This window comes from Mastigoproctus giganteus, chromosome 4 (genome assembly GCF_048544385.1).
Source record: "Mastigoproctus giganteus isolate SK-2022 chromosome 4, ASM4854438v1, whole genome shotgun sequence".
NCBI classification, from domain to species: Eukaryota; Metazoa; Arthropoda; class Arachnida; order Uropygi; family Thelyphonidae; genus Mastigoproctus; species Mastigoproctus giganteus.
The window spans coordinates 103,844,875-103,869,251 of NC_143578.1; the positions used below are offsets into that span (position 1 = coordinate 103,844,875).

Sequence of the window (24,377 nt, forward strand, 5' to 3'; positions counted from 1 at the left end):
CCAAGGTTTAGATAAAGGACGACATTTTAAAGTGGAGTGTGGGATAAAGGATTCCATTCCTGCAAGAATAATTTCACTGACACGATCTGAGAAAATGTTGACATCAGAAGTTTTGAAACAGTAATCTAACCAAGGAAAAGAAGAAAAGAAGTCTCGCAGGTCATCCCATTTTGCATTCTTGTAATGCCAAACAGCGCAAGGTTGGGAATAGACATGAGATAAAGGTTCCATTGGAGAAGATACAATCACCAAGTTGTGATCTGAAGTGCCTAAAGGACCTCTCACTTCGACCGTGTACTTAGAAGGGTTGTTTGTGAGAAAAAGATCAAGCGTATTGGCTGTATGATTAGGATTGTCCGGTATTCTTGTAGGTAAATGAACAATCTGTGCTAGGTCATTATTAATTGCAAAAGCCTCAGCATGTCGACCTGCTGGGTTGGTGTGACTAGAAAACCTAAGCCAGCTGGAGTTGTGAACATTAAAATCAACAAGGAAAATTACCTCACTGTTAGGAAAGTTGGACTGGAGAAAGTCAAGTTGCAAAGAGAGGAAGTCAAAGAGCTCCAAGTGATTAGTGGAGTTGGGAGAACGGTAGAAACAACAGATGAATTTTACACAATGAGGTAGAGAGATTTTAAGCCAGAGAAGATCAAAGAGAAGAGATTCCAAATTGCCAAGTCTTTGACAGGGAATATTAGAACAGACATATGCACAATTACCACCTTTGAGGCGAAAGGAATCATACAGCGAATAATTTGGGCATCTGAGATGAGCGGTAGTTGAATCAACCGATAACTGAGATTCTGTCAGAAAAAGTACATGGGGTTTGGCAGACTGCAAGTGGAAATGGACATCGCTGAGATCAGAATTGAGATCACGTATATTTGTGAAATGAATTAAGAAGTAATTGGGAGGTTTAGATCTTTTTGCAGATAAGCTTGCTCTATTAGTTTGGCAATTCATGGTGTATTCAATAGTAAGAAAAAGTGGGTGGAACATGCTGTATGAAGTAATGAAATTTTTGGATATGCCGTACACGTGGTAAGAATATGCCCAGATCCTTGACATAACGTGGCCTCGACAATGCTCCCCGCATACACACTACTCAGACTCCCTCCAGTCACTATCTGGCAGAGTAGAGGTAGCAAGATTATACACTAGCTGATCCGGAAGCCTCCTAGAGAGTTACCAATAGGTTTGGTCTGGTGTACTAACTAGCGGCCAGCCTGCGAACACCGTTTTAGAGCTGTACCCTCGAAATGTAAGGAATATTGGATCTCGCCACAACGTTCATCATAACCTCAAAGTCATCAATCATACTGCATGATGGAAGAGATAGGGAAGGGTTGACCGTAACTTAGCTCTAGAGACTAAACATGGGTTCCACCACTTCAAGCCTCCAATAAGCAAAGTGGTGGTATTTTACCGGTTGATGAGAGTCATCTACCACCTAGTACTGCCTGGTAACATAGAGGGGCGGCGTTCCTCCATGTGGTGTGGGTGCCACACCTCGACCCCTGCTTACGTTGGTTCACACCTGGGTGGTCACCCACCATGTACTTTTGCATGGAGGTTATACCCAGGATTACTAACAGTCCCACCATCGTGAAGGTGCAAGCAGAGGATTTGGCTGTCACAGACCGTCCGGACTTCGTCGAAATTGGGTCCACTTGACTTGAGTGTCACCCGAATATCAGTTCCATCAGCATTTTAGACTCCCAGGTAGCAAGTACAGCTTGTCTGGCATATCTGAGAGAATGTACCTCAAGGACCAGTTGTGAGAATTCCCAATCAACTGTTTTCTCAAATCTCTCAATCATTTATCCCTTGTACACTCTCGATTTTCTTCCGTTCTATTTCTATCCAGGGGGCTCGGCTGTTAAGTCTTACTTCACTGTTCCTTACGTTGCCTCAGAGCTCCTAGATCATCTTCTGCTTGTTTGGTTGGTTTCCATCTTTCCTGGCTTCTCCAAGATTCCTGTAGAAGGCTCTTTGATCCCATCAAAGATTCGGTTGTTTATTTTCCTGTGGGGGCTCTTCGTATTAATCTTAGTGGCTTCTATTGCAGTATAGTATACAGCTGTGTGGATGGCCTCCAGTGTTGTCCAGGCAATGTGGTGTTATTTGCTAATTCAGGCAGTCTGTGGCTCTCCACAGTATACTATTGGGTCTCTGCTTTAGTATCACATGGGTCTTTGTGAGGTCCATTTCTTCAAATTCTGTTTGGGCTTTCTCCCACTTGTCTTCTATTCTGGATATCATGACCTTGTCTCTTTCCACTTCAGCTACCTTGGATTGTATTTTTTCTTGCACTTCCTCCTCTGGTTCTGTGTTGTCCATTTTCTTTGTTCTTTGCAGCTGATTGCTCATGCTTAATTTTTTCCAAGATTGCAGGTGCTATCAGATTCTTCATGACAATGATGCCTCTCTGGTCTGCTATTCGATGACTTGAATATCTGGGAATCATTCCAACCACTTGGTACATAGTCTCGACCTGTACATTGTCATATCAGTCTCTAGCTTGGTTATTTCATAGTACTTTTGCATGATGTATGTATTCATTTCAATGATCCACTATGCGTTGCTGTTTTCTTCCCTCCAGGGTGGCCACTAGTGCAGTTGTGCAGGAAGCATTCCCAGTTGGTGAGCTACATGGTCTTGCCCTTCTCTTATGGTAGCCACACGGGGGGTGGGTCGGGGGGACAGCGCTACTTGCTCTACTGTCTTCCTTGGGAGACAGTCTCTGACTTTTCAAGCCGATCGCTCTGCCTAAGGACCAAACGCGAGTGACTTTATCGTGTGCCACACTTGATGCAGTACAATTATTATTTCTCTTCAACATCATCCATCTATGGTGGTGGACCTGTTTAGCTTCGTCTTACATGCAGTGGCAGTGTTAATTATTGGGAGTGACACTACATGGCGCAAAAATCTGTCTTAACCGTCACAGTGATCTTAGGGAAGGTAGGTCCGCTGGAGGGCGATGGAGCCATATTCACTTCTGCCAAAGAGGGACATGAACCCCGGGTCCATTGTGCTGGTAGTCCAGTGTCATAGCCACTGGACCATCGCGCCCCTTTATTATTATTATTATTATTATTATATTTTATATATTTATTTATATATTTATATTTATTATGTTGACAGATTCATGTCATCCTTTCCTTACACATGTAGTCAAGTAGTACTGATGATTTAAGGTGGCAAATGATATCATGATTGCATTTATTATAAAATGCATTTTTGAGCAGAAGCAGGTTTTCTGATAATAAGCACAGAATTATAAATATAAAACTTACCTTTGCTTCCAGAATATCCCGATGCTTGGCAGCAGTAATAAAGAAAGGCATCTTCATCACTGAACATCATTTCTGTTTCCCCTTCTGTATATGGCTATAAAGGTAGCAGGTTAAAAAAAAAATTAAATCTTGTATATGTGAATTCCAGAATGTGAACAATTATGTTACCAGATACAGAATTTATATGAATATACAGGCATAGCAGACAGCCAGTTTTGAAAAGCAGAAAATGTTACAATTTTTATTAGGCAGGAGAAAAAATTTGTTTTAAAGTATTCGCTAATTAAATTTTATTAATAACATAGAAATTTTAAATTAATATCAAGCTACAAAACTGCTGTCCACTAATACAATATGCTTTCAGATGCCAACACATACACAACAGAGTTTTGTATATGTGGATTTCTGTCTTGACTTGATGTTAGATGACACCAAATGATAATACTGTTCATTCAAGGAGGGCACTGTTGTAAACTCAGCTCCCTTCAGAAATGTTGCATCAAAGATGCTTTTTAAATGACATGGAGTGTAATTAATGTAAATATATTATAGGAGGGATGAAACATTTTTAACCAACATGAGATCTAATTCCATCAGAAATTATTCACAGATAGAAATCAGACAATTCATGGTACATTACTATGACTTCATCAGTGATTTCTCATACTGATACTTGACCATTACAGATAACAGAATGGGCAGATGTTTGACATACATAATCACATATGTCATACATTGTCAGTTTTGTTGGAGTAAAAATGAGAGCAATCATTGATGAAGTGGCAGAAACACCATGAAACATCTGATTTCCATCTGTGTGTAATTTCTGACAGAAAATAAACAGATAGTTAGAACATGAATAGGTAGCTATTTATTCACATTACATTCTTCCTATATTTTTCAGTCAAAGTTTGGTTTATAACAATGGCCCTAATGTCAAGTTCATTGAAAGAGTTTCATCAAAAACAGAAGACATAGTAATAATAATAGAGGCATGTGATGCAAGAAAGCAAGAATATGAGCTTATGTAGCATCAACCAAAAAAAAAAATTCACACAAACATTCCCCACTAAAAGTTTGTCCAGTTCCTCCTTGAATTTATTTAAGCCATCAACTTCTGCAATGACAGATGGAAGTTTGTTCCAGCAATTAACCATCTGCTGGCTAAAGGCAAATTTCCGCACTTCTATTCTACAACTGTCTTTCCTCAATTTGAATTTATGATCTCCTAGATTTGTAATCTGAGTAAGTGGAAGAATTCAATCGGAATTCAGAGTGCTCAACCCATTCAAGGCCTTATACACCTCAACCAGATCACCTCACGGGTGGTGCCTCCGTAGCCAGGTGGGAAGGAGCAGCGGTGTGTAGCACACGCTTCTTGATTAGACCGAGGTTCGAGCCTGTCACCACCAAATATGGAGGATGAGGACAGGTTACGGAATGACCACCGCATATTCCCGGAGCAATATGGCCTTAGTTGCTAATGCTCCTAAAAACCAAATAACAACAATAACAACCTTGCTGAAATTTGCAGAACTTAAGCCTCTCCTGGTAAGAGGATCCCTTCTTTCCCCTTGCCTTATACAAAGGAACAATCACCACTTTTTCCCTGCTAGCAAAATTCCTGTATATAATTGACAAAACCCCTTGACCTGCTTTTGCACCTGTCTGCACTGCTCAGAAAACTTCATATCCGACTGGACAATTACTCCCAGGTCTTTTTCATTTTCTACCACCCTAAGTGTAGTACTACACAGTTGGTACACTCCTCTCGGATTACTTCTACCCATATGCAGTAATATTCATTTGTCAATGTTAAACTTCAGTTGCCACTTTTCAGCCTATCTGCCCAAATTTTCATGAACTGAGTTTTTGTGGTTTTTGCCTGGCTGAATATTCTCCTATACTCAGCATTGCAATGGGATTACCAATTTAGTAAATAAGTAGTTTGAAGGTTCTAATCATGTAGCTTGGTATATTTTTTTTGTTTTTAACGAAAAAGTTAGAAAGGCAGTAGAATTATTTAGAAAAATATGACTGCAGTATGTAATACATAACATAATCTGGTAATAGTATGTGTTGTTATAGTCTTGCCTCTTTCTTTATGCTTTAATTTTAATTTTTAATAAAATTTATACTAGACTTATGCTCCAATCAAGAGCAACAAAGCAAAAGGCTCAAAGTAGAGAATGCTTTGGCATGGAAGAGAACCATTGATGGTGGCACTCTTGTGAATCTTAGCTACATTTGTTGTTCTACTTGTGACATGACAAATGCAGTTATCTATAATGGGACTTGATATAGTTGAGGGAAATGTATTTCTGTAATTTAGTTGTGGAGAGTATGAGGATCTTAGCCACTAAGTCAGTGTCCTGAAAGATGTATATGAGGGCACAAAGAACAGGGAGGGTGCCTTTGAAGAAATTGAAAAAGGACCCTTCCAGCACAACACTAGACAACACACTCAGGCAAAACAATACCCAACAAGATCCTCCATGGCAGAGTGCAATGGTCCAATAGGAGGCAGCTGTAGTCAGTGATTCTAATGTCAGGGAAAAGGAAAATATGTTTTGTAAAAAGCATAGGTGAAATAGGAACAGGGTATGTCAGCCTTGGATGATGATACTGTAGAGCAGCTATCATCCTTTAAGGGCACTAATGATATTAAGAGTAGGAAATCTAAGGATTTATTCAACAAGTAGGGTAATATTCAGAAAACAGTTGCAAGTTAGACTGAAATTGAAGGTGTTAGCAATTTTTCCCAGACATGATGGGAGGGAGTACATGACAAGAACCTTGTCAATCAATTTACCCCTGAAGAAACTGTGCAAGGCTCATGGGGCAGGATCTGTGCTTGTTAACAGGATAGACTGTTTTAACAGGAGTGGAATATACTAAAATAGAAGGGATACAAGAATATTTGCTGAAGCTATTGAGGCAGTGTTAGAAGGGTCAGAAATGTGCTAGCTTGGGGGGTAGATATACAAACTAACAGTTTAATAGCATCTCCAGGCAGAGGTGTAAGTGATTCTAGCACTGCTTCTATTGTAATGTGCAGCAGCCTAGAAAGCAAGGTGTCGAATTCAGGACCTGAAGGGGCTACTCGCGGAACAAAAATATACATGGCTGTATTAGAGTTACCAAAAGTAAAAACAGCTGCACATATTTTTTCATGTACAATAATGCTATGAGTATAGTAAATAAATTTAATGAATTTGATGTACAGTTAGGTCATAAAATGCAGATACTACAGGGAAATTGGAGACATGGGTGTCACTCAAACACAAGAAATTCAGAATTTGAATATGGGTACAAAGAATGCAGAAAGGACAGGAAATGGAGGATTATTATGCTCTTAGTTAAGAAACACATAAAATCTAAGGCAGTGCATCTGGTTGATATGGATGGCCAGTGCAATATTGATTCATTTTGAGGTGACATAATCACCATAAAAATGAATCAACATCACATTCATTAGAGGACTGTGGATTTGGTAATACTCATTCATTAGCAGACTAATGAATATGATGAGTATAATGAACAACTGTACAGAAACAAAGTGGGCATGTAAATCAGATTGTCTTATAATGGGGATTTTAACCTTCCAGATATTGACTGGAATTTGTGAGTTATTAACTCACAGAGTAGCAAGACTTTTCTGGATTTATTGGATGTTTGTTTGTTTGATTGATTGAGGGTGTTTATGGCACGTTTCATCACCTTTTACCAAAATGTCAACATTTCTTGGTCATGAGGTATATGGAATCTGACAGTGAATGGGTGTTTAATGGCGCATAAGCTACACTGGCTATAGTGCATCTGTCCATCTGTGTTAGGAAATAATTTAGAATTGAAGGCATTTCGATGTCATTTTAGAAACTATTCAGAAGCGATGATAAATTCCAATTTTTTTTTCAGAAAACAGAAAAGTTCATTAATGTTTGCCTTGTCACCTATAATATGCTCTGGTGATATTGGTTCTTGTAGTTTATTCAGAGAAAGCAGGACTGATGTTCTGTCTTGGTTATATTGAGAACAGTCGATAAGAATATGTTTGATTGTTAATTGTACTGAGGAGTGTGGACACTGAGGAGCATCATCACCTGTGAGTAGATAAGAGGTGGATCAGATGAGTATGTCCTATTCTTGCCCGTGCAAGTACAACTTCTTCCCTTCTAGTTGGTTGGATGCTTGAGTGCTAAAATTTTGGTTTCTGTTTCAATTGGAAAAGTTTGTTTTTAATCTGGGTGCGCCATAGCTCTTTTTCCACTGTTCAAGGCATGCTGCTTTTCATGGTCAGAGGCTGCAATATGAGCAGAGGTCAAATCTAATGTGGAGGGATTTTTTGCCGATATATCTGCCAGTTCATTTACCTTTATCCCTGAATGTGCTGGAATCCACGAAAAGTTCACTAATTGTTGACGTTCAATTTTCAAGAGCAACTTCCTGATCTGGTTTAAAACAGGGTGATTCGTATGGAATGGATTTTGCATTGCTCCATTTGAGCTGAGAGTCTGTGTAAATTAAATATTTTGAAGATAGGTAAAGATTCAAATTTTATAGAGCTAATTTTATTCCATGTAGTTCTGTGGAAAAGTTGCTATACTCAGGTGGAAGGGAAGCTGAAATAATAGTGGAGGGAAACACTGCTGCTGCTCCAACGGCCGATTAAGATTTGGACCCATTGGTATATATTGGAAGGAAATCAACATGGCTCTGAATATGACTTGCATGGAGTTGTTTCAGGTTGTGAGTCAGTAGAAGATTCTTACCCCATCAAAGAAAATAATTTTCACATTTCAGTTGAGGAGGGGTAGTTCAAGTTGGATGAAAGTAATTCATTACCTGTTGGCTAATGTGAAGAGGAACTTTCCAACTCTGTGATATTTCAAAAAGCCGTAGGCCTGCTGGCCTTATTTTATTAGGTTTATTTCTGTAGAGATTAGTTAGTTGAGGATTGAAGAGGTATGGGTGAATAGGATGCAAACAGCAACTTTTTATTTTGGCTGCATACTTCAGTAGTAAAATTTTTCTGCGGAGGTGCAGAGGGGGTTCGTGAGCTTCAATGTATAGACTGCGAATTGGAGATGCCCTGAAGCCTTGGAGGCTTCAGGACATCTCCAAGACTAATCGAGGCTAATTGTCTAATTCGAGGCTAGCTGTGCTAGCCTCGCATTAGACAATTAGCCTCGATTAGTCTCACACTAGACGCTGCTACACTTGTTTATCTTTGCGAGTGCATGTGCTACTGCCTGTCGTAATATACGTCAGTTTTCATTTTTTGTTTTAATCATTTTAAAAGTGCACATAAAAAAATGGACAAAAAGGAAGATTCCTTCAGATAAAAACACTACGAGCGCAAAAAAGAAGAGGCTCGTTATTAGATTAGAGCAAAAAATTGATGTGACTGAACGACATGAACGCAGTCATAGCAACTCTAAAATAGGACAAGATGTCGGAATGCCTGAATCTATGGTATGGAATATCATAAAACACGCGGGGGAAATAAACGCAAAATGTAAAGTTGCATCAACCTTTTTGTGGTTTGCAAACATCTACACGGAATAGAAGTATTACTATGATAGAAATGGAGCGTCTTTTAACTGTATGGATTGAGGATTGCAATCAAAAACGCATTCCCCTTAGCACAGCAGCCATTCAGACAAAAGCTTTAAATTTTGTTTAAGAGTGTGAAAGAAAAAAATAATGAAGTAGAAGAAACGTTTAGTGTGAGTGCTGGTTGGTTTGATCGATTTAAAAATAGAGTTCGGCTGCATAATGTTAAAATTACTGGTGAGGTGGCCAGTGCAGATGAGGATGCAGCATCTAAATATCCTGATGTTTTAAAAAAAATAGTCAAAGATGGTGGATACACTGATCAACAAATATTTAACGTGGATGAAACCGGTATATTCTGGAAAAGGATGCCTTCCACAACTTACATTTCTAAGAAAGAAAAAACTCAACCTGGATTTAAAGTGTCTAAAGATCGCCTAACACTTTTATCGGGAAACAATGCTCAAGGTGATTTTAAATTGAAACCGATGCTTGTTGATCAATCTTCAAATCCTCGTGCTCTAAAAGGTTACAACTATAGATCACTTCCAGTTATTTGACGATTAAATAAGAAAGCATGGGTGACCCAAGCTGTGTTCACTGATTGGTTTTCAAGCTATTTTTGACCATCTGTTTAAAAATATTGCAAGGAAAGCAACATCACATTTAAAGTTCTACTAATTTTGGATAATGCTCCAGGTCATCCAACTACATTCGGTTCATTATGTGAAAATGTAAAAATCATTTTTTTTGCCACCAAACACATCTTTGTTGCAGCCCATTGATCAAGGGACCATCACAACATTTAAGTCCTACTACATAAGAAAATCATTTGAACAGGCAATTACTAAAACTACAGGAGACAATGCAATTTCTTTAACAGAATTCTGGAAAAATTATAACATCAGACATGCAAAAGAAATATTCAGCATGCTTGGCAACAAATAACTGCAAACAACATGTGTGTGGAGTATGGAAGCGCATTTTGCCTCATCGTGCAAATAGTAGTGGTTTCGAAGAAACTGTTATAGAAGAAATAACAAATATTGGAAGAGAACTTGGAATTGATGAACTAGAAAATGACGATGTTCGGGAACTGCTCGATTCACACTCAGAAGAATTGACTGATGATGACTCCTACTTTCAGATCAACAAAGGGCATTTGAAGAAGCCGACAATGATGCTGAAGAACGAGATAATGTGAAAGTGAAGAAGTTCACTCTCGAGGAATTCGAAGATATCTTTCGAGCTGTGGAAGTCGTGAAGCAAAAAATTATGGATGCTGACCCTAACCTCAATTGAATTCGCCGAGATGTGGATAAAGCACTCTGCATCTACCAGCATATGTACGAAGATTTAAAGAAGGAGAAAACAGTTCAGTCTATGCTGCTAAAATATTTTGAAAGACAGTAAAGATGTTTTTGTCAGTGTAAGCTTACCTTTAGGAATGATGTTTAGAATTTTTTTTGTTTTTATTTTGCTTTCCATAATTACAGTACTGTATGACTTTATTAATAATAAATTTAAATTATAAGTATATTGTTTTTATCCTTTACTGCAATATTTCGTTAATAAACATAAAAACGTATGTTTAAAATTTTTCATTACCTATTGCCATCGAGCTGGAACCAATTACTGTATTTTACACATAATAACTTTGAATATTGCGAATTCGAATAATACGACTACTTCATGGGATTCATTAGTCGCACTAATCGCGACCTAGCTGTACTTAACGATGCCAATTTATAACTAATTAAGTAGTTGGCTATGTACTGAAATGATGCAATTGCACTAACTTGTACATTGGCTAAACTCTTTACAAAACCTGAGGTTCTAGCCCTAAACTATACCATCAGTTAGTTTATTGTGTGAAAAGTTGCATTTTTCTCTTTTGTTAACGTTCCCAACTTGGGGGAACTGTCTTCGTGTGGCTTGGTTGTCTTTGTTTTTGTGCTTGGTATGAGAGATGTTTCTCTACCTTGTACTTCAGTATTTCTTACCCATTTTCCACAATTCACAAGTTATGGAATATGTGGGGTGAGCACCTTCGCAGTTTGGATACTTTGGTATCACTGCTGTACATTCAGTTTGGGAGTGGTCTGGTTAGCCACACAAGGGACAAATGGCCTTACCTTGACACGTTGTTTGAGAATGTCCATGCTTCTGACATTTAAAGCATCTAAGTGGATTTTGAATATATGGTCGGATCTTACAGGAAAGGTAGCCAGCTTTAACTGATGTAGGTGGATTTGGAGTGTTGAAGGTAAGGTTTAATGTTTCTTGTGGTGTAAGGACACCATCCTGTTTGATCAATTTTATTTTGGCAGTAATGACACATTCTGCCTTAAGTTCTTCAGTAATTTCTACCTCAGAAATATTAAGGAGTTCCCATTCCTCATTTCATCAAATGTCTCCCAAAGAGTATTTGCAATTGCAGTTGGGTCTGCAATTGCACATCCATTATGCTCTAGGATCGATGAAGGGTGTGATGTGTATCTGCCCTTCATTTTCCAGGCTTTATTCCAAACAAGCTTAGGTGATGAAGCATGATTGATAGAAGATGTGAAGTGGATCCAAGTTTCCTTCGACTCTGGCACCTTATGCAATGTGTTGTGGCACTTGCATATTTGAAGGCTCTTAGGTAATCTAATAGGTTATCTTTTTAGGTTAATGGCAAAATATCTCCAAAGCCTTGTTTTGAGCCTTTCTTGCTGCTCTAAATTTAGTATTCCACCATGGTTTTGGAAATGGTGGAAACCAAGTCAATGTCTTTGGAATTACAATTGCCACTGCTTGGAAACACTGTCTGTAATGTGTATTACTGTGTCATTAATTGGCTCCTTGCTGACTGTGGTGGTATCATATGACGACAGATCTTCAAAGGCATTCCAGTCAACATGGTATCCTAGATGGGTGGTAAGGTCTCTGATGACAAAGGATGGATATCACGGGGAAGTGATCATCACCATAAAGATTGTCTTCAACCTCCCATGTAAAAAGAGGAAGGAGAGAAGTGGATCGTATAGAGAGGTAAATTTCAGTAAATGTACAAGTAGACATGTAGAAAAAGGTGAATGTCCCACAGAAGGGCCAGATTTTTGAGCATCCACTTATATGGTCTGACCCCTTCCATTAATGTCAGCACTATATCACAGAGTATAATGACCACTGAACAGTGGTCATGATACTCTGTGTCCTATTCACATGGTCCTATTAACAGAAAAGGGGACGGCAATTGCCTAATGAGATCATCGAGGTCTGCCTGGAAGATGTTGTTCCCAGGCAGGAAATAAATCTAGCAAACAGTTAAGAGGAACACTACTGAAAGTTGAACTGCTATAGCCTCTAAGTGGGTGATAAGTGACATAGTTTGAAAGGGGTGTGGTTACTCACAAGGATGGTGACTCCTCCATTGGAAGGTCCATCCTCAGCTTTCTCTTTGCTAATAACTGAACAGTGGTAGATGACTGTCATCAACCGATGAAATACCACCACTTTGCACACCGGAGGCTTCAAGTGGTGGAACCCATGTTTAGTCTCTAGAGCTAAGTTCCGGTCAAAAATGCAGTATGATTGATGACTTTTGAGGTTATGATGAACGTCATGGCGAGATCCAATATTCCTTACATTTCGAGGGTACAGCTCTAAAACGGTGTTTGCAGGCCGGCCGCTAGTTAGTACACCAGACTGAACCTATTGGCAACTCTCCAGGAGGCTTCTGGATCAGCTAGCGTATAATCTTGCTACCTCTACTCTGCCAGATAGTGACTGGAGGGAGTCCGAGTAGTGTGTATGCGGGGAGCATTGTCGAGGCCACGTAATGTCAAGGATCTGGGTATATTCTTACCATATGTACGTCATATCCAAAAATTTCATTACTTCATACAGCATGTCCCACCCACTTTTTCTCACTATTGAATACCCCATGAATTGTCAAACTAATAGAGCAAGCTTAATTGCGAAAAGATCTAAACCTCCCAAGCACTTCCTAATTCATTTCACAAATATACGTGGTCTCAATTCTAATCTCAACAATGTCCATTTCCACTTGCAGTCTGCCAAACCCCATGTACTTTTTTTTGACAGAATCTCAGTTATCGGATGATTCAACTACTGCTCATCTCAGATGCCCAAATTATTCGCTGTATGACTCTTTCGCCTCAAAGGTGGTACTTGTGCATATGTCCATTCTGATATTCCCTGTCAGAGACTTGGCAATTTGGAATCGCCTCTCTCTTTGTCTTCTCTGGCTTAAAATCTCTTTACCTCATTGTGTCAAATTCATCTGTTGTCTCTACCATTCTCCCAACTCCACTAATCATTTGGAGCTCTTTGAATTCCTCTCTTTGCAACTTGACTTTCTCCAATCCAACTTTCCTAACAGTGAGGTAATTTTAATGTTTACAACTCCAGCTGGCTTCCGTTTTCTAGTCACACCGACCCAGCAGGTCGAGATGCTGAGGCTTTTGCAATTACTAATGACCTAGCACAGATTGTTCATTTACCTACAAGAATACCGGACAATCCTAATCATACAGCCAATACGCTTGATCTTTTTCTCACAAACAACCCTTCTAAGTACACGGTCGAAGTGAGACGTCCTTTAGGCACTTCAGATCACAACTTGGTGATTGTCTCTTCTCCAATGGAACCTTTATCTCATGTCTATTCCCAACCTTGCGCTGTTTGGCATTACAAGAATGCAAAAATCACCCCCAGGGGCTCACTTCTGGTGAGTATGGGCTTGGCACACCCAGGGTCCTGAGCTGGATATCATCATTCTTCTCTTTCTTGGTGATTCCCTTCTATTTCTGACCGCCTCCCTCTTCTCTCTCTCTCTCTCTCACTCACTCTCTCAGGGGTAACTCAGAATTTTTTTTTTTTTTTTTTGGCTAGTGCAGCAAAAGCCTCAGGCTTCCTTGCACCATATGGCTAATTATAATAATAATAATAATAATAATAATAATAATAAAATGGGATGACCTGCGAGACTTCTTTTCTTCTTTTCCTTGGCCGGATTACTGTTTCAAAACTTCTGATGTCAACGTTTGCTCAGATCGTGTCAGTGAAATTATTCTTGCAGGAATGGAATCCTTTATCCCACACTCCACTTTAAAATCTCTTCCTTTATCTAAACCTTGGTTTTCCAATAAATGTGCTAAGGCTGTCCAAGAGAAGAACTTTGCATATCGTAATCGGCTTGTTTCTAATTCTTCAGTTTCATTTTCTGCCTACACCAAAGCTCGCAACAATTGTAAAGCAGTTATTAATCAGTCCAAACTAGAGTTTGAACAGGCTAAAAGTAGAAAACTTGCTTCTTGCCCTAATGGTAGCCGAGCATTCTGGTCTCTTGCCAAAGCTATTGTCCGCAACTTTTGCCCATCTCTGCTCCCACCTCTGTCCAAACCAGATGGTTCTGTTGTCACTTCAGCCAAGGATAAAGCTGACCTGCTAGCATCCCATTTTTCTTCCAGCTCATGTATTAATGATCTTGGTAAAACACCTCCCACCATTCCCAACACGCTTCATTCAATGCCTCCTATGGTCTTCCGTCAAAAGGATATCAGAAGGATTTTGATGAATCTTGATGCTAAGAAAGCTCCAGGTCCTGATGGTATTTCTCCACTTGTTCTCAAAACCTGTGCTCCTGAACTTACTTCTATTTTTTGCCGTCTTTTTTCACTTTTTTATTCCAAAGGTGTTTTTCCTTCTGCTTGGAAATTTGCTCATATCCAGCCAGTTCCTAAAAAGGGTGACAGATCCTTCCCATCCAATTATCGTCCCACTGCAATTACTTCTACTCTTTCTAAAGTAATGGAGAAATCAATTAACTGCCAACTCTTAAAGTACCTACAAATCTTCCGTCTGATCAACGATCGCCAGTATGGATTCCGTCAGTGTGTCGATCCACTGGTGATATTCTGGCTTATGTTACCCATTTATGGACTAATTCAATGGAAAGGTTCGGTGAAACACAAATAGTTGCTCTTGACATCTCAAAGGCATTTGATCGTGTTTGGCATAAAGGTCTTCCAAAAAAGCTTCCGTCTTATGGTTTGCCCACTGTTTTTAGTAATTGGTTATCCAGTTTTCTCTCTGATCGCTTACTGAGGGTGATGGCTCTCTGTCTTCTAACTTCTCCACTAATGCTGGTGTCCCCCAAGGTTCAGTTCTTTCCCCCACTCTTTTCCTCTTGTATATTAATGACCTTCTTCCATTGACTGGAAATCCTATCCATAGTTTTGCCGATGATAGCACATTGCATTCCACTTTCCATTTTGAGAAACGTTGTCCTGTTCTCGAAAATCTGCTACCAATTCCTTAAATGCCGATCTTCAGGTAATTCTCCAGTGGGGCAATGACAACTTTGTTGATTTCAACCCTCCTAAAACTCAGTCTTGTCTTATATCTCGCAAAAAGGATTCTTTTTGCGAGATATTGTCTTTAGTGACACTGCGATTTCTAGCCAAAATGATATATCTCTTTTGGGGATCACCCTGACTTCTAATCTCTCTTGGCACAAGCACATTACAAATATTGCTTCCTCTGCATCTAAAAAACTTGGTTTTCTCTTTCGCTCTCAATTTTACTTTTCTTCCAAACAACTGCTTACTCTTTATATATCGCAAATCTGCCCTGCCATGGAATATTGTTCCCACATCTGGGGTGGTGCCCCCAAAACCTCTCTCAGGCTTCTTGATTCCATTCAGAAGAGGGCAGTTAGGTTAATTAATGATTCATCTCTAACAGAGTCTCTCCACTCGCTTTTTCATAGACATACTGTTTCTGCTGCGTGCCTCTTCTACAGATACTTCCATGGGCACTGTTCTTCTGAATTGGCTTCTATAATCCCCGCTCTCTCTTTCAGAACAGTCCGAACACATGCCGCCACCAGCCAACATTCATTTACTGTCCAACTGCAAACTCACAGAACCAACTTTTCATCTTCTTCATTTGTTCATTCAACTGCCATTTTCTGGAACAACCTTCCTTCATACGTATTTCCTGAAAATTGCAATCTACAGAAGTTCAAGTCCAATGTCAACAAATATCTTCTTTCATCTTCTCAACCTCCAACCCAAGCACGGTACTAACTACTATAGGTTCTAATACCTCTCGTGTTTGGGTTCACATAAAAAAAAAAAAAAAAAAAAAAAAAAAAGTTATGCAAGTAAGGGTCCTCATTTGCCTTGAAATATGTCTCCTGTAAGCAAAAGCAATTTGGCTCGTGTTTACTCAGGAGCGCCTTGATGTTGTCACTATTTTTACGGAATCCATGACTGTTCCATTCTAGAAATATGAATGCACCCATTATTTAGATTTTTGCGGTCCATCCAGTGGTTTCCGAAGGACTGAGGGCCCAGTTTACTTAGTACTGCTTTAACTTCCTGTATCCATATCTTCTTCTTCTGTGACAAGTTCCAGGACTAAATCATCTGGTACCTCCTTAACCTTTACATTCAATGTTTCTTGTATTGCAGGTGGCTCTTCTGATGTTTGTAGCCTTTCTTTACCACTTGATTTTGGTAGTGTTAGAGAACTAGAGGTTTGGATATAGGAGAGGCAGCTGACTGTGTTTTTATGTGGGCTTCTGTGAATGCAATAAATAGCATGCAATCGGAGTGAATGACTGTCTTGGTGGTATAGTCATCTCAGTTTGCGTATTGATGGTATGCTTCACAGAAACCTTCTGGACATATGAACACTTCCCACTATTTATTAGTTGAATTTTCTGGCCTCTTGGTATGAGATATTCAGTTCTGTTTTCAGTTTTTTGGATTTCATTTTCCTCCTTCCACCTTTGGCATGCTCTAGAGTAAGCAGGGTACTCTTCTTAGCAATTTAAACACCTCAGTTTGGAAGCTGAACATTCCTTGTTATTGCTGTCTTTTGTACCATATTGAGCACAGGTACCATGATAAGCTGTTTATAAGTGTCTATATTTTTGACATCTAAAACATCTCAGTGGGTTTGGAATGTAAATCCTCACTCACTGGGCAGTTTAAGTAGTCTGTCTTGATGTAACTTGGAGCCTGTTAGGATGAGAATTGGGTAGGAACAAGATTCCAATCCTTTCGCACTGATATTCTCTACACAGTCATCACTCCTTGGTCTCTCAATTCAGAGCAGATCTCTTGTTCAGAGACACAAAGAAGGTCCCACTCTGATATGACACTGCATGAAGAGTTCAGAGTTTTGTGGAGGATTACAATGATAGACATTTCCCCTTCCCCATCAATGTGATTTTCAGTATTTTTTTTCAGCATGTTTTGTACTTGAAGCTTCGACCAAAAGGTTGCCAGAATGCAGCGCTCTCTGGTGGAATGGAGAATGAGGAAGAGCAATGTCACTAATGGTGACACTGCTCTTCCTCAGTTCTGGCTCTTTTTATGGAGTTTGGTGGCGTGTCCTCAGTCCTGGCTCTTTATGAAGGTGTTTGCAGACGCCTCCATAAAAAGAGCCAAAACTGATTAGGTAGGGACCCCAAAAGAAAGAGGAAGGATTTATATTACTCACAGGAGTAAAATAAAAATTTCAGCTGCTCTACTATGTACCTCACCCACCATGGATCCCTATGAGGGGACACCCACTTGGAAACTAGCAGGTACTGTGTAAATGAATGGGGGGTGTCAGGATCGCTTAGGAGCATCATACCCACATTTCTAATAAGTCTTGACCCCATCCCAGGACCAAAGGTAGGGAGACTCTTACTGGAATGCAGCTGACTCTAGCAGTAAGAATCACTTGCCGAATGATCCCAGTTGGGCCAGACTGGGACCTCCCATCTTGTTGAAGCAGCAGCCAAAGTGGTGTATTAGGGCTGGGCTCCTCACCCACCAGGATCTCCTCTCCAAGTTTCCACAGGCTGTGGCACGCATGCACACACGCACGCACGCACACACACACACACACACACACACACACACACACACACACACACACACACACACACACACCAGATTCCAATAGTGTAACCCTGGAACCAGGGCACTGGATCCCAGTGATGCTAATCTGGAAGGCCAGCAGCATCACTGGGAGGTTCCCCACCACATACAGGTGCCCATGTCAAGAGACTACAAAAATGTAATACTGATTTTTGCTTCTGTTATTCTGTATCCAGTTTGTTGTTAGTTATTTGGTTTTTAGAAGCATTAGCAACTAAGGCCATATTGCTCCTGGGATATGCGGCGGTCATTCCCTGACCTTTCCGCATCTTCCGTATTTGGTGGTCACGGGCTTGAACCCGGGTCTAATCAAGAAGTGTGTGCTACAGCACTGCTGCTCCTGCCCACCTGGCTACGGAGGCGCCTCTGTATCCAGTGTTTTCAGTCTATAACTCTATTTTACTTATTAAACCTGTGGCTACCTTTCAATGCAGTTTGTGAATGACATGATATGGTAAGGTACTCAAGCACAGAGGTATGTTTTGATCTTCATGGGCATATATTTTTGATATCTCACCTGGAAAAAATAAATTAAAATTGGTAGGTACTTTGCAGCCTACAGGTACCTAAAAACTTTGCCAAGTTATGTTAAATGCCTCTTTATGTCCATGCAGATCATAAATATGTGTTTGTTCTAAAGGAAAGTATTTTGGATATTTGACTCAGTCTTTATCATGAGGTCCACTGATGATTTATTTTAATGGAAGCCAAATTGATTTATGCTCAGTGAGTATTAAGTTACCAGGATCATGTCAGTTAGTTACTGACCATTTTTTCCAGAAATTTTCCTATACAGCTTGTAAGGGCTACTAGACAATAATGTGCTGGATGTGTATGATTGTTTCCTGGTTTGGAGAAAACAATCATTATGGAATATTTCCAAGGGCGATATGAGAAATGATCTTCCATGTAAATTCTATTACATAAGGGTATAAAATTATGAAGTAATTTTTCACTAAGTTCTTGATTGTTTGGTAGTGGACTCTATCAGGACCTGTAGCATTGTTTTTCGATTTAGCCAGTGCTCCTTTTAGTCCCTCTAGAGTGAAAGGCTGATTATAAGAGCCTTTCACTATAGGAAGGACTAAAAGAAGTTCTTGAGTGGCACTGGAATTCAGTCTGTATTTTAAAGCCATGGCTTTATTTTTTCAAAAAGCAGGTGTAGCTGATATTGTTGATACTTGCAATTTTCTACAAGGTGTTTACGATTTCATCACATTCAGTTGTCTTGTCCATTCCAGGTTATTATTGGAGTTGGTATTGAGAGAAATCTACCACTGAGTAGTTGATTTTATTCGATATCATGAAAATATCAGTATTCCTATTAATTGCGGAGGCAAAATGGATCTAGGATTCCCTTTTATTTTTGTGCTGAATGTATCTAGCTTTAGCTCTTGCTTTTTAATAATTTATGAGATTGTTAGCAATGAGATACTTTCAAAAATTATTCCAGGCTTTATTTTTTTTTTTTTTTGGCAATGTTACATTCATTATTTCACCTTGCTTCTGGATCCTCCCAGATGTGTGAGATATTGAAGCTTTGGCTACTGTTAGGATTTGGTTTGAAACATGCACCTTGGAAATGTTTATCAACTGAGAAGAGATGATCTGTTAATTTATCGTAGCAAGGTTTGTAAATTTTTTCCAATTAGCTTTATGGAACTTTCATATTTTTTTTGCGTGGTGGAAGATATTATTTGACAGTATTATTCAGACTATTGAGAAGTGTTTGTAGCTAAGAGTGGATAAGAGATGATGAGTGGATACAAAAACTGGTGAGCATACTGAGATGTCAATACCCAAGGCTGACCCATTGGGCAAATGGATGTAAGAAAAGAGCATTCAAGAAAGAAAGGTTTTGCTCATCTAATAATTTTTCAATCAATCAACCTTGTTTATCTAACTGAGGAGATTCCCACAAGGGATGATGTCTATTTACATCACCTATGATAAACAAAAGAGGTAGTAGTTGAGTCAGTCCAACTGTGCAAAGGCAGTTGTTGTGAGTAGTACTATGCATGCCCAGTGCGCTATTGAGACGTTGGGGTAGAGGATGAGACATTGGCTTCAACTTCACCTTTTTTAGCTGCATGTCACTGACGACTGTTTTGAAGCAAGTATCATGTTAGACATACAGAATGAAAACCAACATGTGATTCGTTATTGTGTCAGATGGGGTTTAAATGAATCAGAAACAGTTAAAGAGATGAATGAAGCATAAGGTAATGAGTGTCTTGGTAGGACGGCCATATTTAAATGGCACAAGCAATTCAATGAAGGCCACAAGTCTGTTGCAGATGACCCAAGACCTGGTCAGCCTTCCTCTACAACAACTACTCAGAAAACTGCAGAGGCCCAAGAAATCTTGGATGAAGACAGGTGAACTGCACTTCTTGAATTAGCTGTTAGAATGTTCATTTCAAACAGTAGCGTTTACAATATTGTGAAAGATCACCTGAAAATTTTGCAAATCTGTGCCCACTGAATTCCATACAATTTGACTTCAGAACAAAAACAGCAGAGAGTAGACTTGTGCAAAGAAACGACTGATCGTTTTGAAACACAGGGTCAAAAAATTTTAAATGAATAGTGGCTTGTGATGAAACTTGGATTTTTTACTATGATCCAGAGACGAGAAAACAGTTGAGTGAGTGAAAGCATTCTGATTCGCCTTCATGAAGACACAAGAAATTTCGAGCTTCTTGTTCAGCTGACAAACAAATGGTTCTTGTGCTTTTTGACATAAAAGGCATTCTTGTTACACATTTTGTGCCTTGTGAAACAACTATGAATAAGGAAGCATAATCTGAGATTCTCAGGGTCAAACTTCACTGTGCCATTCATGAGAAATATTCAAGAGCTTTCCAGTGTGAAGTGGTTTCTTCATCAAGACAATGTCAGGTCCCATACGGGTAATATTGTGTAGCCAGTGATCACTGCCATAGGTGCAGAGGTTCTGCCACATCTGCTTCATTCACCGGATTTATCTCCATGTGATTTCTTCTTGTTTCCACGTCTGAAGAAAGCTCTGAAAGGCAAGTATTTCACAATCCACACAATGATGCTCACAGAGCTACAGCGGAAGCACTTCGCAGTCTTTCGAAAACAGCTTGCACGAAGCATTTAATGCATGGGTGCAACGGTGGTAAAAGTGTGTAAAGTTCAAGGGAGAATATTTCTAGAAGGAGAAATCCACAGTAGATTCAAATGATTTCAATTAAGATAAGACCTTGAACCAGTCCGCAAATTAAATAATCACTCATATGAATAAATTCAAGGAAGAACTAGACAAACTACTGGAAGGGATGGATAGATGAAATGTTTTTTTTTTTTTTTTTTTTTTTTTGATGCTGTATAAGCTTGCTTTCTTGCATCATTTGATTTTTATAGGGTCTATTATGGTAGAAATTAACCAATTTAGGATCAAAAAAGATTCATTCAAATGGGATGAGACAGAAGACTGATAACTGTACTGCTTACAGAAGTAGATGGCTGTAGATTTTAGTACTGTGTACAATAACCATTCCTAAAGCCCATGCTTCTATTTTAATTATTGAAATTTGAATATTTGCTGTAATAATATTCCTGGTCTGCAACTGACAAGAAATTATGAGATCAGTGTACAATAAACATCATATGTACAAAAGTATTCACACACTTTTGCATCGATATTGGGGTAATGTTCCAGCAGACCCCTTCCTCCATGCAGTTCAGGCAAACCAATATAAATCTTACTGGTCTCCTTGTGCAGCAACAGAAAAATTAAAAGCCAGTATAAGACTTTCAACAGTGGATGGTGGCTGGATTTCATATCAGTAATTTTTCTGTGCATGCAAATGAAGCTTGTCTGAACTTTCCAAGGTCCAGTGTTGTTGATCATATTCAAAGATGAAAGACCACAGGCAAAATACATAAACTTTCAAAAAGGTCTGAATGGCCTCACAAATTCATGGAATATGTTCAACGAACCACATAGAGTAGTTTGTGACTAATACACACCATCTGCCAGTGTATCACAGAGCAATCCAAGAGATTATAGGAACATACCTCAGTACATGAACATCATAAGGAGTGCAAATGAGACTTGGGCTGTTGGTAGTAGTGTCAGAAACAAACTAACCTAACCTATTAATTATACATTCCTGTAACGTTGCCATATTATGAAAATGAGACCTGTCACTATAAGCACTACAAACACTCTATGTACATACACTGAGAGTCAAAAAGGCCAGTCCACAGTCTGGAACTCAGTCCCAATGAACCTTATTCCGAACAAATTGGACCATCATGGTCAATATGGCCTTTTTTCAAACCAGCTCTGGCAATTGCTTTGCAGGAGGAACGCAGGTGAATTCTGGCTGAGACTTCAAGTTGATAAAAAGTATAAATTTCTTGTTGTTATTATTTATACAGCACAATAGCATCTAACATTACATTGTATAATATATTTGTACAAGTGTGTATTTATGCACTGATTTGTGTGGGCAGAAAACCACTGGAACTAATGGGGGAAAGCACTACTGCCTTTATCAACTTCGGTATCCTCTGAGGAGTTGATTAACTCCTGGGTTATCCACCCAGGAGTTAATCGACAATGAACAATGAACTCAGATTAAAAAAAAAAAAAAAAAAAAACTCAAACTGGTATGTTCTAATGTGGAGAATTAACCGGGAACTGGTCCAGCAAACCAAAAGGACATGATACTGCCAAGTAGTATCAAAGACTTCTTCTACGTCTAAATTAACCACAGCCACACATTTTCTTTTCGTCAAAGTGGCACAGCACCTTTGCTCAGCTTTAATAGTCATGTCTAATATATATCATTTCTTCCAAAACCAGAACACTGCAGTACTGGTTTTTTTAAGAGCTAATCTTGAAATAAACTGCATGGAATGAATTTAATTCATTAAATTGTTTGTTTCCAGGAAGCAAATGAGATAAAAGGTAAAGGTAAACTGCAGCCATTATCAACCCACTGCAGGATGGAAGCCTCCTCAACAATTCATGCTGAGGGAAATGGACCATAATTTGCCATGCTAGTCCAAAGGACAGATCACCGTATATAGCAGTCAAGGGTTTGAACGCCAGTCTACTCAAAGAATGTGAGCTACTGCATCCCCACTCCTGACCACTCGGCTATGGAGGTGAGATAGTTGTACTCAATTCTTTTAAAATTTCTGCCTAAGCAGCTGGTAAAAAAAACTGATCTATAATTCAAATTTTGATGGAATATCTAGGTTATTTCTTTATGTATAGGTATAGGTATATGTTTAATGATCGACCATTTAAGAAGCTCAATTTTCTATATTCAGAGAATTTTTAGAGATATCACTCAGTCATAAAAAAACAGGAAAAAAAAAAAAAAAAAAAACTGTCTATGGCATCCACTAATGATCCCATCCTCAAAATGTTATTTAACTTAATGCTGAGTCTGTAATTAAAATTTCAAAGTCAGAAGAGTTAATTTGCTTTTCATGTGGAATTTAATAACAACATGTATATGATTAAAATTTGTTCATTTCAATTATTTCAGTGGAAAAAAAATTTTCATTGATTTCTAAGAACACATCCATATTATAAATAAGCAACTACCCAAAATCCATATAAAATATATAATACAATACATTTGATATTGTACATAACAGAGCTATGATGCTCTATACATTCGAGGTTGATATCAATATTTGTAGAAGACAATACAATAGTACATATTAAAAGAAAAAAAATGTTATAATACTTGTAACTGTACTTGTATTATACAGAAAAAGAAAGGAAAGCAAAACCAACTATATACGTGGATAAGTGCTACAATTGCTACCTTCACAAGTAATCTTGTCAGTGCTTTACTTACTTTAAAATGATTCTCCTTTCTGCTATCAGTATATTTTGGGTTGTGCAAGAAATGAAGTAAATTATGTCTCAGATACACATGGATGGCATGGATATAGTGTATAAGTTCAAGAGGAACAGTGAAGTGCAGAACTTTTGTAGGCTCTTGAAAAGGCTTCTGAATGAACTAAATAAAAAAAGAAACAAATCGTAAATATATCTATCTATATATATATATATATATATTCAACAACCATTTAATTTATATTATTTATGTTTAAATTTAACCATACTCATTAAAACAAAGCGCTACACAAATTACACTATTCTGTTGTGAAAACAATAATCTATTTAGAGCAGACATGGTTACTTTGAATTAATGTGAAATTTAATGCCTGCATAATGTCCTGGAATAGTTATGTCAGATATACTCAAAGGCAATATTAAATTTAATGTAAACTGTGAAATTTATGAATATTCAAAATATGCACTTATACATATTTTGAATATTCATAAAATTTTTTGATTAGTTCATACAAACAATATTTGTATTGCCTGAATAAAAGTAAATTCTAATGTATTCAGAATGTTTTTTTTTTTTAATGTAATAATAATTCGCAAGGAAGTACAAGAGCATTTACAAAACTGACAGAAATTACTGAAAATGCAAAAACATAAAATTTGAGCATCATATCATATCATATCTTTAATACCAACAGCAATTGTGTAAAATTACATACATGG

At 38.5% G+C, this 24,377-nt stretch overlaps 1 protein-coding gene across 1 annotated transcript in view; it reads right to left on the bottom strand.

Annotated features, from left to right (window-relative positions):
• Positions 1 to 24,377, bottom strand: part of LOC150086960 (KICSTOR complex protein SZT2-like) — a 1,378,951-nt gene that overhangs the window by 487,820 nt on the left and 866,754 nt on the right. The window contains exons 42-43 of the mRNA XM_090372336.1: positions 23,656 to 23,820; positions 3,300 to 3,393 (exon numbers count right to left, since the gene is read on the bottom strand). Coding sequence (XP_090228462.1) covers positions 3,300 to 3,393; positions 23,656 to 23,820 — 259 coding nt within the window. The remainder of the gene's footprint in view (positions 1 to 3,299; positions 3,394 to 23,655; positions 23,821 to 24,377) is intronic.